The sequence below is a fragment of the Arvicola amphibius genome, chromosome 5 (genome assembly GCF_903992535.2).
Source record: "Arvicola amphibius chromosome 5, mArvAmp1.2, whole genome shotgun sequence".
In the NCBI taxonomy this organism is placed as follows: Eukaryota; Metazoa; Chordata; class Mammalia; order Rodentia; family Cricetidae; genus Arvicola; species Arvicola amphibius.
Window position 1 is genome coordinate 154,823,149 of NC_052051.1, and position 21,226 is coordinate 154,844,374.

The 21,226-nt window shown below is 48.4% G+C and overlaps 2 protein-coding genes across 6 annotated transcripts in view; one reads left to right on the plus strand and one right to left on the minus strand.

The window, feature by feature from the left end:
* The window catches only part of LOC119814432 (myelin basic protein), a 107,934-nt gene extending 102,544 nt beyond the window's left edge, over positions 1 to 5,390 (plus strand). For all 3 annotated transcript variants that reach the window (XM_038330154.1, XM_038330155.1, XM_038330156.1), the window contains one exon: positions 3,925 to 5,390. In XM_038330154.1, coding sequence (XP_038186082.1) covers positions 3,925 to 3,969 — 45 coding nt within the window. In that variant the 3' untranslated portion in view covers positions 3,970 to 5,390. The remainder of the gene's footprint in view (positions 1 to 3,924) is intronic.
* A 6,447-nt stretch (positions 5,391 to 11,837) lies between these two features.
* The window catches only part of Znf236 (zinc finger protein 236), a 99,876-nt gene continuing 90,487 nt past the window's right edge, over positions 11,838 to 21,226 (minus strand). For 2 of the 3 annotated variants that reach the window (XM_038330484.1, XM_038330483.1), the window contains exons 29-31: positions 20,750 to 20,879; positions 17,719 to 17,895; positions 11,838 to 16,013 (exon numbers count right to left, since the gene is read on the minus strand). In XM_038330484.1, coding sequence (XP_038186412.1) covers positions 15,892 to 16,013; positions 17,719 to 17,895; positions 20,750 to 20,879 — 429 coding nt within the window. In that variant the 3' untranslated portion in view covers positions 11,838 to 15,891. Of the gene's footprint in view, positions 16,014 to 17,718; positions 17,896 to 20,749; positions 20,935 to 21,226 lie in introns of those variants that run through there. The other variant, XR_005285438.1, reaches the window with a different exon arrangement.

Here is a 21,226-nt window from a genome sequence, read left to right on the forward strand (position 1 = left end):
GGAGCCAAGAGCCTTTTAAAGGGTGTCGCTGTGTGATGATGCACAGGCATTTCCCCAGCCCTCACAGTGAGCCCATAAGGTGCCTCTTCTCTCTCTAGAGGTCCAAATCGGGGAGGGGGAAGGCACTAACCTGGGTCCCCACCAAGGGCCTAGGTAGGAATGAGCAACACCTGTGTGTGGAAATGACTGATGGGAGCCCACACACACACACGAGGAAGGCTCACTAAAATCACTCCAGGGACCCAGGAAGACCCAGGAAGGGGCTGCATAGGTACCAGAATCATACAGACCCAGGGATAGACGCCAGGACCATTGTTTGTTAGTCTGTGGCCTCAGCTCCTGATTGCTCTGAGAGACGATTTCCTCATCCGTGGAGTAGGGGGAGATGTGCCCATTTATGTCATATCTGCTGAGGTGGCAATGAAGGTCCTGGCAGGCATCGAGGCACCAGGAGCTGGTCTATAAAGCAGTGCTGGCCTTGTGCAGGGAATCTCCCTGTGTAGTTGTAAAAAGGCTACCTGGGAGGGAAGGTTAGAGCTCAGAGGCGTCCTGTGTCCTCCCCAGGGAACCCACAGGGTGAAGTCTATCCTGGAGAAACACGGGTGCCCAGACCAGGCTTTGACTCTGAACCACGTCCCAAGTGTCCCCTAATGAACCGAGCGGTGGTGGCACTCGCCTTTAATCCCAGCACCCAGGAGGCAGAGGCAGGCGGATCTCTGCGAGTTCGAGACCAGCCTGGTCTACAAGGGCTAGTTCCAGGACAGGCTCCAAAGCTAAAGAGAAGCACTGTCTCGAGGAAACAACACAAAAAGAAACAAGCTAATAAAACTACCCCTTTCAACAAATCTCTGGCACTCCGCGTCTCCAGTGGTCAAGGTGACCACTGTCAGGAAGACCAGGATACTCTGGGCCAGGGCTACCTTCCTAGGAGGAGGAGATCTGGAGAGCTGGCCAGGGCCAAGACCTCTCAAATCTGAGAAGCCAATCCAGGTGCCCTGGAACTCAGCGGCCAAGGCAAGACATTCTGTAGAAGAGACTGAGGTGCCTTGGGAAACATGTAGGGGAGGGGATATTGTATCTCTAGAGCGGGGATATGACACTTGGCTAAGTTATAAAAGAGGAGCCAGCATACATGTAGGAGAAGCATTAAGGGCAGAGGGATGTGTGGAGAAGACCTCAGAGGGTTCTAGGAGAAGGAGGCAACCAGCCGAGCTGCCTTTGATATGCTGGGCCAGGAGGAGAGAGGGAGCCCCGAGATGCAGACCCTTGAGTGTGATCCTGATTGAGGGTGTTCCAGGGACATAATGGCAGATGAGGCCTGCGTTCAGGTGTCATGGTAACTGTTGCATGCCTCAGCAGAGGTGAGGAAAAGTAGCACCTGCTACAGAGTCTCTGGGCTGGGTGATAGAGAAGAAACTGGGGTTCATAAAAGTCCGGGAATCTGGTGACATGGCTAAGTCCCCAATTATGAGTCTACATCACAGACCCTCTAGGCTGGAGGGGAGCAGGGTGAGACACATTAATGTCTCTTCTAGCAGCTGTTGGCATGTGTTAACTTAAGGCTCTGAGGCATGTGTTATCCCTGAGTCCGTAGTCTCTGTCAGCCCCGTCACTAAAAGCCGCTGTCTGAGAAGTCCCCTGTCCCTGTCAGTCCTGTCGCTAAGAGCCGCTGTCTGAGAAGTCCCCTTGGTTCTGAGTGTGGCGTCCAACCTACCATCTGCTCTTGCTCCATCATCTCTGTGCTCTGATGTCGCAGAGGCAGACAGCAGACACTCAGTCACAGTTATTCTCTGCTCCCTCAGCCAGTTTCTTTTCTAATGCAAAGATGAACAGAGGGAACACAGAGGCCTGTGAGCCAGAGGCCCCACTGCAGGTGGAAGCCCGCCATACCCGGCTCCTTCCTTGGGTGAAACATTAATATTCCTGTATCCAGGCAGAGGTGGCTGCTGGTTCAAGCACCAGAACTGACTCACAGGCAACAGCATCTGCACCAGATGTGCCGTCCCCAGAGACTGGTCTTGGCGGTGGGTTGGAGATGCCCTCCTGGGTTCTCATTTCACCTCCCATGTTTTGTGAGCAAGGAGGCTGCATATTTGGGGGAAAGGCTTCTCATACTTTCGACTCTAGTATCTTTGCATCTGATTAAGTGTGGGACATGGCCTCCATTCTCGGACCATCTGTCAACCCCTGGCTGACAAGTGATGTGCAAAGGTTCTGATCTGAGCTGTCTGTTTTCCGAGAGAACCACCACAGCAGGAATTTAGTTCGTGACGCTTGGGTCTGTAACACAAGCTCACTGAGTTCATTCCCAAGTCATGCATTGCACATATTTACTAGGTTGTGTCCGTGGTCAGCACGCACAGGGCAGGAACAGGCAGGTGAGTATCTGAGCCAGTCCACGGCAGGACCTACAGACTGTGTGTTTTAATGCACAATGAGACCCATGTGGCTAAGGAAAATTAGGAAGAAAAGAGAGTCTCACGCCTGCCATGGGAGCAGAAAGCAAGCAAGTAACCACCCACTTTCTGTGTCAGGCAAACCTAGGCATTTCCCAGTCCCCAGAGTAGTAATAAATCCTATCCCAAGCATCCAAATAAAAGGCTGAAGGTTAAAGAGCGTGTATGGAACGGCATTTTCTCCAGTGACCTCTGAACTCAGCCAGAAAGTCATCTGGACTAGCCAACCTGGACTTAGGTTCCCTAGACTCCTGCTCCAGATGCTAGCAGCTGGTTTGGCAACCACGCTCACCTGGGAGACACAGGCTCATTCTCTGTATAAATGGTCACTTCAGCTGGGTTCCGAGAGTGGGAGACACTGGGAGTGTGGCAGGATCACCTGGTGACTTAGGAGGGCTGGTCTGCTCAGTGGCTCCACTCAGCCCTGCTCTGAGATACAGCGCACAGCCATGGGTGATTCCCAAGAGATGGCACTCATGAAGTGGAAATGTCCCCGCAGCTCCACGCAGGTGCGTATGCTCCTTGTGTGCTGGCAGCATGAGTGTGTGAGACTCGCATTTATAAATGAGTCCGGCAGCTTCCCTAGACTTCTTTCTGTAAACAGCTTTGTAAATTGCTTTCATCTGTGTAGACCAAGCAAGTTTGACCATCTCCAGCGCACGTGGTTATAATTAAGATGCCTTACATAGCTCATGGTGGGCTGACAGGCTGTGTGACCGGCCGGAAGCAGGCTCAAAGGGGTCCCTGGCTCTTAACACCACTGCTGTTACTGCTTCATGCTTGCCCCCCCGCCCCGTTCTTAGCAGCCAGCTCTGAGGGAGGGGCTCAGATTTGCCAGCTCAGGGTGGCAGTTAGCACCTGGCTGGAGAGAATCAGTGGGTCTCCCTGTTTTTGGGGCCCATGTCTTATATCCAGGTGCGTCAAGGGAGCCTTTGCCTCTGTAGTGTTCCTGTGAGGTTGTAGGGTCTCACGGGGACAAAGGTACATGCTGACCTTCATGTCTTCAGGTACAAGTCCAAACTGACCTTTACCTGGTGAGCTTGGATGTGTCAATTACAGGGCCTAAAGCCCACTAAAGATCAAGTGGCCCAAGAGACAAAGAAGTCTAACAGAATATGGAGGCAAAGGTACCACCTTGCTGGCTCTAGCCCTCAGTCCCCTCTGCTGGCTGACACTGGGCAAATGACTCTGCTTCTCTGAGCTTTTGACTCACATATAAAAGGTACTCAGGGTTGGCTCCAAGTCCAAGATGGAAATCAGGTGCTCCGACCTCTGTGGGAGGCAGGCGCTCAGCCGGCTGAGTTTCCGAAAAGAAGTCGAATCTACTGAATCTACTCCCGTATAAACCCCCTGAGGCCTGGCTGGATGGCTTCTGATTGGACAACTGCAAACCCACACTGTGGAGGGCGACTGACATCCCCCAGGCCACAAGGACTCTTGCCTAACTCCTGTCTTTTCCTTTTCCCAGGGAGGAAGAGACAGCCGCTCCGGATCTCCCATGGCGAGACGCTGAAAGCCCTGCCTGCTCAGCCTTCCTGAATCCTGCCCTCGGCTTCTTAATATAACTGCCTTAAATGTTTAATTCTACCTGCACCCGTTAGCTAGTTAGAGCAGCCCCACTCCTAATCCCGTGGAGCCACGCACGTGGTGGGGCCAGGCCCACGGCACCCTGGCTCGTTAAAAACTGTTCCTTTTCATTTGAAGACTGAGTGCCCTCGGGGGTCTTCCCTGCCCTGCCTTGCCCCCCCACCTCACCCCCCCCCCCCATGTACTTTGATTGACTCCGGAGGTCTAAGTACACGGAAATCCTTCTAAGTTCACCCCTACTCCATCCTCAGACTTTCTTTTCACGGTGTGGTGCACCCCTCCAACTTCCGTAGGCACTGTGGATAGACAGGCACACCGCCAAGGAGCCAGAGAGCGTGGCGCAGGGGACTGTGTGGTCCAGGCTTCCTTTGTTTTCTTTCCCCTAAAGAGCTTTGTTTTTCCTAACAGGATCAGACAGTCTTGGAGTGGCTTATACACCGGGGGCTTGTGGTATGTGAGTGCAGGCTGGGCAGCAGTGAGAGTCCAGAGTGGGGTGCTCCTGGGGACACTTCCAGGCCAGCTGTTCCCTCCACCCCACCAGCTGATTTCGAGCGTGGCAGAGGAAAGGAAAGGGGCGAGCGGGCTGGGCAATGGCCCCAACAGGAAATGGGGACTTAGGGAAACACGCTGGAGACGTCATGTGTGGCCGCGGAACGTCACCATCTCTCCTCAGTGGCCCCTCAGGGCAGGTGCTTTTAAGATCCCCGTTTCCACTCAGAGCCCAGGGAGAGTCCAGGGACATGGCGCATCTCGCAGTGGGAATGCAGGAGTTCTCTGGTGGCCTTGTGGTGTCCCTCTGGCCACCACTCACATTGGGATGGCCAGCGGTAGCTCGCCATGGCAGTGCCCATCGGTACACACTAACCTCAGAGAAAAAATAACCTTCCCCTGCCTCCTAGAAACCACTCATTCATAGCTGATTTAGGAGTGTGCTTGTCACTGAGTCCCTACCCTGGATGCAGGCTGGCCTGGGCAAACCTTCAGGGATGAGGAGCTCAGAATCCCACTTTCCTGATGTCCATGGATACCTCCCATCCCTCTAACCTAATGACTATGTCTTTTGATTTAGCGTGTCTTTTACAGACCTTTCAAAGAGCCCCACACTGGCCCCTTCATCCTTAGAAGGAAGGTGTTGGTTGATGTAGACCAATGCGCGTCTTGTTAATCTGTTCTAATTCTGAGTATAGTGTGGGTTTAAGATAACATCTATTAATACATAGCCTCAATAGCATGAGGGTAAGAGAAAAAGCAGGGAAGAAAATTCCAGAAGCAGACCCTCCAGGTCGTTCCCCAGGAACACTGGCCCTCCGACATGACCGGACGCCTTTGCTCATGGCTTTATCCAGACAGCACACGCTGCAGAATGGTTGGGTGGGAGCACTCACTGTTCTTGAATATTGAAATAAAATAATAAACTTGCAATGGTCTTTGCACAGATATCTCACTTTGCTTTCTGACTTGTAGACACGGGCCCCTGTAGAGCACAGTCTCATCACAGGACGGAGGATTGCCCTTCAGTCAGGAGCATAGGGTTGCCTCACACTGACCTTAGGGGAACATCTCAAGGGTCATGTTGAAGAGGCCTTGCATTAATAAACCAAGTGGATGGAGTAGAGGTGACATGGGACAGTGATCCATGGCACACAAGGAAAAGAACTTTCAGTCACTTTGGGGACCATTATGCTAGGAAACACGCTGAAGAAGAGTAGGTCACTTACATCATCCCTGACAGATATGACATTAAGTTTTGATTCATCCTTCCCATCCTCCTCTCTTCTCTTTCTCTCCATCCCCTTTTTGTTTTTTTTTTTTTTTTTGTGGGTTTTTTTCTCTTGCAGTTGCTTTTGGTTGCAAGACTTCTTTTTCTGAAGGATTGCCCAAAATCCCATTTCATGTTGCTTTTGAAAGAGCTACAGACTCATTTCTGAGCTTTCCAGGATAGGCTATGAATTGCCATCACATCTGTGAGCTGTAGGAAGGAAGGCTTGCTGTGGGTCAAGAAGAATGCTGCAGTCTGTTTCTTGGAGGCAGCGCTGCTCCAGCATAGCTGCTCCAGCACAAGGACCCGAGTACAGGGAACTTGGAGATGAGGAACACAGCGCTCAGAGTTCAGGCCCCTGGGCTCTGCAATCAGGAGTCTGCTGACTCGAACCCTCACATCCAGGTCTGGCATAGGAGCTCATGTCTATAATCCTGGCACTTAAAAGGTGGAGACAGAAGGATTGCAATGAGTTTGAAGCCAGCCAAGGTTACACAGAAAGTTCTAAGCTAGGGTGAGATGCTGCCTCAAACACCAGGGGCTGGACAGTGGGTTTGCGGCTAAGTGCACTTGCAGTACTACTTCTACCAACACCAAGCCTACCGATCCAGTAGGGATGGGACCAATCACTCTCATGGGAAGGGCTTGAACACCCATTTGTGGTATTAAAACCACTTGGATGGCAGTACAGGAGTTCAATCCTGCGCTCCCTTTGGTTTCCCAGACCAGCTTGTCAATGGTACCCTTTTCTGAGGAATGAATGTCATGGAAGAAGTCTCTAGTGCCCTATAAACTTGCTGTGGGGCTTGGGGTAGGCCCCTCCTCCCGTTTCCCAACAGACCAGAGAGCAGATGACCATCAGCGTCCGTCTTAGACTGACATTCATTAGACCAATGATGTCCTTTCCTGCAACGGGGGCATAAGCCAGGCTGCTTCCTACCTGAGGCTCCATCTGGTTGTCATGGGTTACCTGAAGATAGTAGTCCGGGGTGGTTGGGACATTGATTTTTAAAATGCCCAGCTTGTCCACAGTTAAAGCAGGACCTAGGCTGTGGCCCAAGACCATGACGCTGCAGAGCCGTAACGGCCATCACAGCCCCAGTGATATGGGCTTGGTCAATGTCCTTACACAGTCTGATGTAATCACTCAACCCTCCTTATTGCCGGTGGGGATGAATAGCCTCCTGACAATACTTGCTGGCATTCTCATAAGCTAGTTGTTTGGTAACTGGCATGGCAGCATCGACATCAGGGAAAATCCTCCTGCTAACTGTGAGAGCCAATTCACAGAACCTGAATAAGGCTCAGACAGCCCCTGCAGCACCTTAGGTAACTGACCCCCAGCAGCCTTGTTAGACAAGGCTTTCCAGGCTCTTAAGGCAGCAGTGACAATTTGAGCATACACCCCTGGGTCATACATGACTTGCTGATTAAGCGGGGCACACGGTCCAGCCCGTGAGCATGTCCACACTTCTGTTGGGTGCCCTGCAGCAGCGTTCCTTCTGGCTGTCTCCACACAATTTTCTTGATAATCTGACCTCCAAATCAAATAATCCCCTCCACTAAGTATCGCCCTGCAAAGCTGCATCCAATCACTAGGAGTCAAATTTTGATCCATGAAGGATTCCACCAAAGCAGCGGTAAAGGGAACATGTGGCCCATAAGCGGTTACGGCCTCTTTAAGCTGTCTTACATCCTTAAACTGAAACTGCTTATGTAGTCTCTGCCTATCCCCTGAGGATCCGCAGTTTCAATAACAGGGAACGCCTGGATACTTCTGGACTTAAGTTCTGCCAATTGTCTCCCCAAATCTTCTACCTCCCTCTCACTAGCCAGAGGGGCAGCTGCTTTGTCTTTCTCCTGGGAGTCTTTCTCCTGGGGCGAGGCAAGAGAACAGACCCAGTCCTGAGAGATGACTAGGAACCACTACTGTCTGAGCTCTGAGGCTCCTTCAGCTCTTCTCCCTCTGGATCTCCTTTGCATGACGCCAGGGATTCTCTGTCTTGGACATCCTCCAGTATCCTCATGCCTTCCTTAAGAAGTTCCTTGATGCTACAATTTTCAGCAAGCACAGACTCTTTAACCAGCCTCTAAAGGGAAAACATGGCAATGGGAAAGGACTCCGGTCCTTTTTCCCTCAGTTCCTTTTGTAGGTCTTCCTTAACATGCCAGGGACGTCCAAGGTGCCTGCCTGTAGAAACCCTGGACTAACCCTACCTAGGGGTTCCACAAATTCTTCCACTGTTTTTCTTTTAATCCCGGTACCATGTATTTTCAGTAGTACCGGCACCCATCCTTACAATTCACCCTCTCTCCTTTTCTTTGTTACTTACCTGCTTGCCAGTCTTCTGGAGGGTGTCCCTCAGAAGTGTCTCTAGTTCCCCACCCCAGCGGGGCATCCACCTGTGGTGCCTGCACCACCTGGAACTATGGTTGGGCAAGGGTCTGGGGATTAAAGAACACACAGAGATGTGGGTTACTCTTGAAGCAAGAACGCCAATTTTATTGTGTTCCCAGACAGATTATATAGTTCTCTCCTTGACTAATGGCCAAGCCCTAGCTCTGGGGATTTTCCACTGCAAGCCCATCAGAAACCACTTCCTTGTTATCAAGAACTCATAAGGGTTCTGTGCTCAGAGCAACTATAAGCATAGAAAAACAAGTTTACTCCAGCAGGCAAGAGGTCATAGAGAGTTCAGGTCTGAGGGTCTGCAGCTTCCAACAAGGTGGGAAATACGAACAGAGATCTAGAAAGAGCAGGCAGAGTCAGACAAATGCCATGTAGCTGCCAAAGGAGGAGGATGCCAGAACCTTACTGGTAAACCACCAGCCTCGTGGTAAAATATAAAATAATAGAAATGGGTTAATTTAGGATGTAAGAGCTAGCAAGAAATATGCCTGAGCCAAACAGTGTTGTAATTAATATAGTTTCTGCGTGATTACTCAGGTCTGGGCAGCTGGAAACCAACAAGCAGTCTTCGTTTACAAATTTAAGAACTCATCACTGACACTAATAATTATTTGGATGGTTCTTAACACCTGCCCAATCCAGGCTCCCTCATCCCTGTCTCATGAATACAGCAACTGTGAGAGTCAATGCTTTAAGGAATGGGTGAGGATGACAAAGGATAGCCATAAAGGGTGCATGCGTTTCTGTTTTTTGCTTGTTTGTTTTTTTACACAAGTATTTCTTATTCTCCTCAACCCCACACATGGCCAGATACAATAATTAAACTCCAAGATCCTGTAGGCCTCATCTTGCTGTCGGGACTTCCTCTACTGTAGACATTGAATGGACACTGGGATGCAGAATGAAGTGGCAGTAAGGTAGGATGGACCAAACAGTATGTGCTTCTCAGCTGTAGAGCTCCCTCCAGGGCAAGCAACCGAAGAGAGCACAGAAGGCTTTGTGTGCTGTTAGGGCCCCCTCCTCTCCTAGCCCTTCTCCACTGGACTCTCCACCAGTGCCAACTGCAGATGGACTTTCTCTGTGTCCCGGCAGCGGCTCCCAAATAACCACAGCTTTGCCTACAATGAACTACCTGTCATAGAAACCTCTGGAACTCGGTCTGCAGAGCTTTCATAGCTCCACGTAGCTCCCATCAGTTGTTCAGCGCTGGTTCCTTCCTTCTGCTTTCTGAAGTTAAAATCCATCGAGGGCAGGAGCATGGCTGACACTATTATCACTTGTTTTCTGACAAGCTCTTTCCTGGCAGAACTTTGTTGTCCTTTTGGTCCATGCTCCTGCCACCAGCATTGGGCATGAGCCCTTCCTGTCTTCTTGGAGACACTTTTAACTGTAACTCACCAAAGGTGTGACAAGCAATCAAGGCCACGTACAAAGCAGTGGGACCCTGAAGATTCATTGGCGAGTATGGTTATTAAAAGGGTAACCCTTTCCTACCTTTTCCAAATATGGCTATTAGGAGGAGGGCTTGGACCAGGGAGGTGACCCAGGCTGGTGATTGGGAACAGCTAGAGGGACTGCAGATGGCAGATTGACCAGATGCTTCGACAGAGAGGAAGCAGATATGGAAGCACAGAGGAACGTTAAGAGAGCTGTGTGGTGCTAGCTAGAATTGGGGTGCCTGGATGGTGCATGGTTACACTGAAGTGGCAAATGGGGAGGTGTAGACAAGAGGAAGGTGGGCGTGTGAGTGCATGAGCACACAAACACACCAATCTCCCCCATCTCTGCAGGCCTATGGACATTAGTGAGCATACCAGTCAGTCCTTGTTCCTCAACGCCTGTCTTCTAGGAGCAGTGGCTGAGCCCAGGGCTGGGGAGGAACAGCTGATTGTGCCAGAGAAAAGAGCGCAAGGAATGAAAAACCACAAGAAACAGCAGAGCTTCTAGTGGCAAAATCTGGGGTTATTTGAACATCTCACTAAAGGCAGCCAGCTACAGTCACCTAAATGAAACACAGCAGGAAGGAGTTCAAGCCATGCCAACAGGGGACAAGCAGGTGTGGGAGAGGACACTTTCCTCAGGCAGACCTACCTGTCAGGGAACTGCTGTCTGTAGCCCTAGACACCACCCGTAGGTACCCAGATCTGAGAACACTCCAGTTACGGAGAACAGTACCTTTGATATGACAATCACACACCCTCTGGTACTCATCTCCCGGTTACCTGCTACACCACACACGGGAGTGCTGCATGCATGGAACAGGGAACAGGTGAGAACAGCCTACAGATCTTCAGTCCAGGTGCCACGCTTAAATCCATTTTCTTCTGTGGTTGATGGAATCCAAGGATGGGAAGCCACTCACGGACAAGATCTCTGTGTGGAGTCTCTGACCTGCTGTTTCTGAAGCAGTTTCAACAAGAAAGGCTGTATAGAAACGGCTGGCCACTGCACACCTGGCTAGAGTTGAGTGTGAAATCGCTCACACCCCTCTGTAGAGCTTTGTGGCCTAGGATCGAAAGATTGCATGAATTAGCAAGAAGCCCTCTCTTGATCAGTCCAGAATGACATGGGGCAGTGTGTCTGACAGCACTGCATGCGGGAGCCTTTCCTAGCAGACATGTGATACTTGGTACATTTGTGGAAAGCTTCATTGTGGGCTGAGCCAGTGCTGTCTGCCTACATCCAGACAATATCCTCACAGCAGCTACAGCTACTTCCCAGCCCAATAAAGCCAAGAGACCTCCTAGGACTGAGATAGGGGACAGTTAGAGCATCAATACCACTACCACAATTCCCAGAGGGCAAGAGTGAGCCAGGGAAGCTGCCCACAGAGAAACCTGGACACGGAGCCCAAGTTGATCCTTGGTTCTATTCTCACGGCTAGGAAACCAGCCTTTCACTGCCTCTACCTTCGGAGGCCCAACCCACCCACCCTGGAGAGGTGGCTCAGAGCCAGGGCAAGCAACGCTTTTCCTCCCTGGACTGGTAGCCATGGAGCAGCAGTGGAGGCCTGGAAATCCTCAAGGCCTTTATATCCAAGGGCAGAAACACAGCCAGGGCTGGACAGGACATGCATGAGCATCTAAGCCCATAAAGCTTTTGTACCACTCCACGGGAGGCCTTAAGACAAGCAGCCCTGGGGTCACCTTACACATGGAAAGGAACCTCAAAGAGCTGCACTCCCTAGCAGTATGAGCTATGTCACAAGCCTACAGCACGCGGAGCTAAACCTTCCGCCAAGAGATAGCATGATGCTGCTCAGAACCTCTCCTCCCCATCCTGCATCTGTCCCTTTGGCTGACCCAAACCATGTTTGCTGGGTCCCAAACAGGCATTCTTAACTTGTTACTTAAGCAGGAGTAAGAACTATAGGCTCTACGCAGCCTGGAAAAATGAGAGAAAAACACCGTCGTGTGCACTAACGGGCTAGTCGTCAGCACTCCGGGCCAGCCCTTCATACGGCAGCTCTCAATCGCCTTCATTCCGCCCACGTCACGTTTACATGATGGGGAACAGAGTGTGCCCCAGAAGGAAGTCTGGTCAGCTTCGTGTCCCTAGAACACACTGGGCATGTGGTTACCACTCACCCCAGGCCACAAGAAGTAAATACACAGGAGTTTTAAAATAATACAAAAACTATTGTTTTATTGTTTTTAAAAGCCAGCACAGTGGCTTTTGGCATAGCTATCCATTTCTAATACAAAACTGGATTAAATAAATATCATCCAATGTATAAATAGACCATGAGACAAATCTGAAGATAAAAAGAGAACTTTTCTGTAAATTAAAAAATTAACTTTCAATTTTCTTAGTGGTGCTGAAGAACAATCACTATGGCGTTTTAGAGCTTGTCAAATATACAGATCTTGATTCTCAGTACAAAAAGTCTTCATGCCGTAAGCATCACACATAGAAAAGATTAAATAGCACGATTTTTTTGATTACTGTCTGCAGCCCCTGACACACTAACAAATCTATACCATGTAGTCCATACAAAACATGAGCACAGCGCCTGGGCAGTACGGTGTGAAACGGAACACATGTTCGCCTAACCATGAGGGGGCCTGGGACGTGGGCAGCTAGAGGCAGCCATCACACTGCCAGGGTGTGCGGTGCAGGCATCCAGCTCCCCGCAGGGCTTGCAGTGCAGGCATCCAGCTCCCCGCAGGGCGTGAGGTGCAGGCATCCAGCTCCCCGTGGACTTCATAGCTCCAATTTTTAGATAGCAAAGAGGGCAAACAGCCTGTGTTTAGACAGCAAGCAACCAGGTTTCAAGTTGTTTCACTGGGATAAAATAAAACACAAAACAAACAGAATAAGCGACACTAAACTGGGCAATTGTGGGTAGCTATTTTGAAATTTTACTTCTCTTGGCTTTTGGTTTTGTGAGACAGGGTCTCAAGTAGCCCAGGTGGACCTAGAACTTGCTATGTAATAGAGACTGACTTTGATCTTCTTGTCTCCATTTCCCAAGTGTAGAGATGACAAGTGTTTGCAACCATAGCTCATTTGAGACTTTCCTCTAATTTACATCCACGTTGTCCACATCACATGAATATAAATCACGGGCAGAAAAGAAATGGACTGTGGACCAATGTCACTGTGGATAAGCTTCATGAGACAGCAGCACCAGGCCCTGGGGTCACTCAAAGTGTGGGGCTGGGGTAAGAGCAAAGTATGGGTTTTTGAAATAGGCTGTGGCGGAAGCCCTTATGCAAGGAGTCATGAGATATCCCAACACAGAACCCGAGAATAGGCCTACAGATACGCACTTCCTTATCCAACGCTCCTTAAATCTGTGTGGTGCCATTTAGGTTGGAACATGAGGCTTAGTGTCTCTCCAAAGACAGAGCGCACTGGAAGAACCAAATCTACCTCTAAAACCTGGCCGACACGGATGTGCTCATGGGAATCCAGAGGAACTTTAAAGACGGTGTGGAGGGCATACAAACAAACGCATGTTTTCTGGTGCACACTGCTCACCTCCCTGCTGCCCCAGAGCACTGACAAGGACCCCAGGAGGGCTTGCTGGGGGTGAGAAGCATTTCTGCTCACATCGCATGTCCACTTTGGCCTATGACCTTCTGAAGGATCTGTCCATGCCGGGTTCTCCTGGTCCCTCGACCTCCTCAGCTGTACTCGTGATTAGCAGCATCATGCCTTCAGGGATAGGCTTTGCTGTTCTTCTGCCATCCTGGAGCCTCCTCCAGGGACCAGCAGGCTCCTGTACTGAAGGAGCAAGCGGCACCTGCAGGACTGCGCCAGACACAGGATTTTCTGTTAAGGGCCATATCCGACTGTCAGCTCAACGTGCTTCAGGGAGACACCAAGAGGAAATGCATTCTCTGGACTTCACACAGGTGAAAGAAATCTCATTACAGTTTTCTTTTCTGCTAAAAAATACCTGAAATTTATTCCCCACCCACCTAGTGATTCTGAAACATGATTTAAAAACAAAACAAAACACATACATCACATTTCCTAATGTCATTTTGCATTTAGTTATCTCAAAACAGATATGTTATATAGAGAGTTCTAAAAATACAGTCCTCTATCCTCCAAACCCTGGTTATACATGAGGAATCACTTTCCCATAACAATATTCCAAACATTAAAATACAGAGATCAACCTGTAAACCAAAATATTCAAGTGAGTTATCTTCTCAAAACCTTGTATTTTCAAGGAATGTTGGCAAAGAAGCAGCGTTGACAGTAAGGAAGGAAATCAAAACACATATATGCCATGTTTGTTTGCTGGTAAACTGAGAAAATACAAAAAATAATTGATTCCTGGTAGATTTTCTTTTCTTTAACCAAAACAAAAGCAGGCTGCAGATTCACCCGGTAAAGTCTTACTTATACAAGCCAATTGATGGCCACAGTCAGCACACGCATTCACTACACAACCAGGAAGTAGCCAACCTCTTTACAGATGTCCTGAGATGACATTTAATGCTGAAAAGAAAATAAATAACCCAGCAAGAACAAAAAATTTTAAATCCAGCAATTTCGATTTGGGGGATATCTGTTCACTAAAATTAATATTTCTAAAATACTTTAATAAAAAATGAAAGAAAAAGTGCATTAGTAGCAGAGACTTTAGAACTCTCACAATTACAATTACTCTGGAAACACGACCTCAGCCGGTGTACACACTGACATTCAGGGAGCCTTGGGGCTTTAAGTCCAGTATCACAAGAAGTCAAGTAAGGCTTTTTTCTTCTTAAAAAAATATACAATACACAAATCAGTTTGAAAAAAAGTAATAATATTTAACAGTTCTCTGAATTAAATATTTTCACATAACAAAAGTTTTTATGTCACTGTCAATATTACTTATATACAGATGACAAAATGAACAAAATCAAAAGATGCCCTTTTAAAATAACAGTGAAATGTCTCTCTCCATGACTCTTAGTGAACAAGTCCACATAATATTTATAATAAAACTGCACTCTTCGGAAACCAATGAGGCAATGAGAGAAAATAAAGGCAACTTTTTTTTTTTCAGAAAAAAAATAGAGCCCAGCTTTATGTTACAATGAAGAAGATATCCATTTATTAACAGAATAAACACGACACCGGTCTGAAGTGCGCCAGGAGTGGCTCCGATGCGCTCTGCGACGTGGACTAGTGCTTCTATTTACAAAATAGACTTCTCAGCCACATGGAGGCCCATATATCTGTCTATGTACACAGGTATTCACATATAGAACATATAAATAGTTTCCAGGGAGCTGATATGAGGTGGGGGACCTACTGTCTTTGGAATGCTGAGGCGCACTGCTCAGCCAGCGCAGGAGGGTTTGGTTTGGGATGTGTCTTGTGTGGCACTGCTGATGACACTGGAGGATTCCCTGAAATGAAAACACACCTCCGGTATGCATGAGGAGGAAAGTCGCAGGATTTTTATAAGTCCTTAGCCTTAAAATACAGATAAATGTACTGAGGTGGAGAGGAACAGCTTCCTGTCTCCTGAGAGAGAACTCTGTCACTTCCTGCTCACAGGGTATGGCTTGTGCTTCTGCAGTGATCAAATACATGTGACTGGACAGACTCATGCAGCAAGCGGGTGGACATCCATGTGAACAGCTGGTCCTCGCCTGCGGGTCAGATTTTCTCCGTGGCCCTGCTATTGCCAGATCTTGTGTTCTTCTAACTAGGGATTAGGTATCTGTGATGGAGAGAGAACGGGTCCAGCCATCTCTCAAGGCATCAGTTACATTAACATAAGAGTGGGCTAAAAAGAACTGACGGTTACTAATTAGCAAAATGCAGAGTAAGAAGTGGAAAAACATCCGCGTGTAATGGCACCGCTTCTGAATTTCATGCAATATCATACGTGTGATTTTCCATACTGTCTTTTGCTCACACAAATCTCACTGCAATGATATTCAGATCCTGGTCACCTGCTAAGGACATACACAGTCATGAGAAGGTGAAAGTGACCATGGCAGTGCCCAGGTTCTGTGATTTGTAGACAAATGAAAACAGTGCAGTTGTACATTTCCCAGTTTTTTCCTGTCAGTCTTTGAATGGCAATGATTCTTCAAATAATTTAGCTTAAAAAAAAAAACTATTGTAGACTTTTAACACTTGAAGTTTTAAAACAGAAACTCTGAGTGATCTAATCTTCACAAATGTAACTTCATGGATGCACTTAGCCTTCTTCTATAGCATCAGAACACATTGGTTAGGGTCTGCCACTCGCCCGCTGCCTCCTGCACCACTTCCTCTAAGTGAAGGGTCCTTAGCTCTTCCCCGTCCTGTTCCTGGACCACAGCAGTTGCCTGCAAGGTTCCTACAGAAACAAAGAAAAAGCCTCAGATCTCAGAAGCAGGCTAGCATGCACAGTTAGACAAGAGTATATGGGAACCAGAGGAAAGAAATCTCTAGTTTGTTTTGCTTCCCATCTCAGTGAAATGAAACAGTCTGGGCCAGGGAAACCATTTTTCAACTTGTAATTCTGGGGTTGGAACCCTAGGTCTCATGCATATAAGCAAGTGCTGAACTCTAGGTGAAATTTGTTAATCACAGCCTCTGCGATGTGGGCACTCACACCCTGAGAGCTACAGCCTCTGCAATGTGGGCACTCACACCCTGGGAGCTACAGCCTCTGCAATGTGGGCACTCACACCCTGAGAGCTACAGCCTCTGCAATGTGGGCACTCACACCCTGAGAGCTACAGCCTCTGCAATGTGGGCACTCACACCCTGGGGGCTATGCCAATACAGAATCAGTGACAAGCAACTAATAACACTCACAACACAGACAACTTCTTTAAAAGCATGCAGAAATTGCTGCAACAGTGACCTTCACTCCACACAGTACCCAGTTCTACCCCTTGGGTGCCCCAGATGTGTCTACACAACCCCAGTGACCACATAAAGGTCACCGATGTTCACTAACAAAACCTATCATCCTACAACTAAATGAACTTTAAATACAAGTTGTAAAACTCACTGCCCAGGGGCTGGAGAGATGGCTCAGCGGTTAAGAGCATTGCCTGCTCTTTCAAAGGTCCTGAGTTCAATTCCCAGCAACCACATGGTGGCTCACAACCATCTGTGATGAGGCCTGGTGCCCTCTTCTGGCCTTCAGGCATACATGCAGAGAGAATATTGTCTACATAATAAAAATAAAATATTTAAAAAAAAAAAAAGCCTGGTCTACAAGAGCTAGTTCCAGGACAGGCTCCAAAGCTACAGAGAAACCCTGTCTCGAAAAACCAAAAAAAAAAAAAAAAAAAACAAAAAACAAAAAACAAAACTCACTGCCCACCCTAGTCTTTAATATTTCACACTCCTGCTTTCCAGGACCTAAATGATTTAGTCTGTTAAATAAAATGCTCCTGCCATGCTACTATGGTCTGGACCTCAAGCAGGACAGGCAGCTGTCCTTGCCCTACAGCCCAGTTCCCACAGCATCAAAACTTGCAAACCACAGAGAAGGCATGGTTTGTGTGGCCTGGACTAAGGAGACAGAATGGAGGCAGTGGTGCTCAAAACAGAGTGTGCAGGCCCTGTCCACCTCTGTGTAGACTCCAGGCTGATGCTGCCTCCTGACACTCAAGCGGCCTCTGACCTGCACATTCCAGAAAGGAAGACTATGAAAACAGACAGTCATGCTGCTCACACTGCTTGGCACTCATTTCCCTTTAGAAAGCACTGTCTGAGATGGGTGTGATGATAAGAGACTGAAATCCCAGTGCTCAGGAGGCTAAGGAGAAAGACTGAAGAGCTTGAGGCTCACCTGAGTTAAATAGCTGAGCTCTGTTTCAGGAGAACGAGGAGAAGCAGGGAGAAAAAGAAGGAATAACAAGAGGAAAAGAGGAAGGGAGGGCAAGGGGATGGGGAAGCAGACACAGTACAGGCCTCCCACCCTGCTCAGCCTCTTCCCAGCTCCATGCTCAGGGCCTCTTCTATAAACTGCAGTCCTTGCAGTAGCTATGGTGCATGGCCACTGTAATATGTGTGAAACTAACCCAGTGACTTGGTCTTCTTACCCACAAAGCTGTGCGCTCGCTTCATGTGCAGTTTCATGTTGCTCTTCTGTGTGAAGCCCATGACACAGTAGTCACACCTGTAGGGCCGTTCGCCAGTGTGCTTCTTCATGTGCACCTGCAGCGCGCTCTTTTGGTTGAAGGCCTTTTCACAGAGAGTGCAGTGGAATGGCCGCTCCCCTGTGCGCAAAGGGCGAGCTGTAGTCAGTGTCATTCTCAAGACTGCACATTTTAACGTAGCATACACTGTCCCTCAGTCCAGACTGTTTAATGATGAGAAAGACTCAGTGACATCCCTCCTGCGACCACCACTGATTAGCAGGATGCTGACAAAGACACTCCATGTTGAGACAAAATAAAACCTATTCAGTGAGTACCCAGATCATAGAAACACCCAGAGATAGAACACATGATTTAAACAAAATATTCTAATTCATTTTATGTGATCCAAGAGAAAGACATCTGAACATTAGAATATCAACACTACTTAAAATATGCTTTCCTATAATCTATAAAATGCTACTACTGAGTGGCCTTCAGATGAACATAGAAGCTGAAGGAGCTGCCAAGCATGACATCTGCTGGGAGCTGCGCAGATGAATGCCCACCAGACCTCGGTGCCTCCCTTCACAAGCATGGTGGTCATGCTTCCTGGGAACAGTCCCCCATTTGGAGGCCTGGGGGTGAGGTATGGCCTCTCCCCCTTTGCCTACAAGTTCTTGCCATCTGCTCTGTGTAGCAGCCTCTTGCTGCAGTATCAGGACCCTTCCCCAGAAGGCCTCCCAGACTGCCCCTGAACAGTAGGGATCCATGACTGTCCTGACTGTATTCTGAGCTGGTCCTGTTTCTTCTCCCTTGTGACCATGCACAGCAAATGAGGCTTTATCTCAGTTTTCTAAGTGAACTCCAAAACTGAAAAGTTTTTGCCCATTCTTCTGAGTGCAGTGATTCTGAGCTGTTCACCAGCTGCCTGGCTAATTGCAAAACTCTTAAAGCAGTTGTCTAGCTGGGAATAATCTACATCATAGAAGCTAGGTTTGGCCAACCTCTTAGAAAAGTCAGCATGGCCAAGCCAAGAGCTGAGAGCTAACTTTACCCTGAAACACTAAGCAACAGGCAGAGCTCTTGAGAGCTAGGAAGTCACCAATGACCTACTGGAAGCTGTCGCACCCGCTATGGGATAAAAGGTGGCAACACACTTTCCACGCTTGCATGCGTTAAGATCTTAGTCTGTCAGGACTTAAAACACAGTCAAAATGTTCCTGCCCTCGGATGTTAAGAACAGTCACAGGGAGAGGCAGTTCTAGCACAGAGCACTGGCCTGACTACAGTGCAGTGGAGCAGACAAGGGCTTTGGAAGCACACAGCACACGGGGACCATCTCACTGGTTCTTCTCCACAATGACATCCTTTTCACAACATGTGTGCTAAGGGCTCAAGTCCCTCTCGGTCAAGCCAGTAAGTCTACCCACAATGACAATGTGACATAATTATGTGCCATCAAAGCATACTAGAGCTAGAGGGCATGAGCGGCCACCATCAAGTTCAATGTTTTCCTGGCAAAAAAAGAAAAAAAAATCTTTAAAATGTTGTTTAAAGTTCAATTCACCACCCATGCTATAGAGGATACAGTACTGTTAGCACAGTGCCTCACTTCAGAGGAAAAAAGTGGAAAAACTCAGAAACAAGAACATAATTTTAACTGGGCAGTGGTGGTACTTGCCCTTAATCCTAGTACTCAGGAAGCAGAAGGAGGAGGATCTCTGAGTTCTGAGTTCAAAGCCAGCCTGGTCTACAAAGTGAGTTCCTGGACAGTCGAAAAACCCTGTCTTTGATGGAGGAGTGTCTATGTGTTACTTTCATTTTTAATAAAGATACTGCCTTGGCCCTTTAAGAGAACAGAAAATTAGGTAGGCGGAGTAGACAGAACAGAATGCTGGGTAGCAGGAGTGGGGAGCCGCTTCAGGCAGTCGCGATATGCAGTCTCCATGCTTCTCCTCTCCGAGATGGACGCAGGTTAAGATCTCTCCTGGTAAGCCACACCTCGTGGTGCTACACGGATTACTAAATATGGGTTAAAGGAAGATGTGAGAATTAGCTAATAAGAGGCTGAAACTATGGGCCAGGCAGTATTTAAATGAATACAGTTTCTGTGTAATTATTTCGGGTGTAAAGCTAGTCGGCGGCCGGGTGGCGGGATGCAGCCCCGCCGCTTCCTTCTACATGTCTTGAAAAAGAAAAACAAACAAACAAACAAAAACCCATGATCAAATGGAAGCATTTTATCAATTATGTGTATATATCTGTACATTTTTATGTGGCCGGGTACACAAGCTTGGGGTGGGATGGGGTGTCAGGACAACCTCCAGTGTCATTCCTCAGGAGCTGTCTATTTTGTTTTTCTGATTGTTTTTTGGGACAGTGTAATCCTGTTGGCTTGGAACTTACTATTTAGACCAGGCTGGTCTCGAACTTAGACAGATCTGCCTGCCTCTGCCTACCAGTACTGGATTAAAGGTGTGCTCCACCATGTCCAGCTTCTTTGTTGCTTTTTGAGAAAGAGTCCCTTACTGTCTGGAACTAGACCGGAGGCTAGGCTGGCTGGACAGTGAGCCATAGTGTTCTCCAGCAAGGAAATTACAAACATACTACCAGGCCAGAAGAGCTTGTTTCTGGACTGGTCTTCCTCTGAAGAGGCTCAAGTAGGTGTAGACAGTAGATACAGCAGAGTGCAGAGTCAGCAGGGAGCAGAAAGATCAAAGCAATCAGCCTAGAGGGCTGGAGAGGAGCCCTCCTTCCTAACCAATAGAGGGAAGGGGCCGCACCATGGAATCACTCCTACTCCCCAAGGTCACAATGAGAACGCCAATCTCAAGTGAAAAAGTTAAGGTGGTAAGGTGATTAAAAATTAGGGCAAAGTAGAACACACGGACCTTGTTTGTAAATAATGTCTCACACCCCACATGTATCTATGCTTCACTCCTGCTCACCCATGACTATATTCAGCCAACAACAGCACATCCCGTGGCACTACCTGTGTGAATGCGGCTGTGCCGCTCCAGCTGGCTTGGTTTGGCAAACGCCTTCTCGCAGGTGTCACATTTGAATACCCTGGGCTTCTGAGAGCTGAGCGAAGGACCAGCCTGGTGTGTCAGCATGTGCTCCTGGCAGAACACACAGAAACCAGCACATGTTAGGCCCTACTGGAACCTGAGAGATCTGAAACAACAACAGAAAGAAATCTTCATGCAAACCCAATAGCCTCTGAGGCCAACCCCACGGTGACCTCTGACTGGGATTTCAGGACCTGGAGCCTATCATAGTAGCATGGGGGTGAGGAGCCATGGCCTTGGCAGCTCCAAGTCCACACAAGGGACAATATCTCCCTCCTCAGGTAGCAGTGACAGCTCAGAGAGACTGTGTGACCTTCACACAGTGTACTCCAGTGAAGAGCCTGCTGAACCTCTCTGTTCCCACATTCCGTAAGTTCACCTGGAAGTCAAGGCCCACA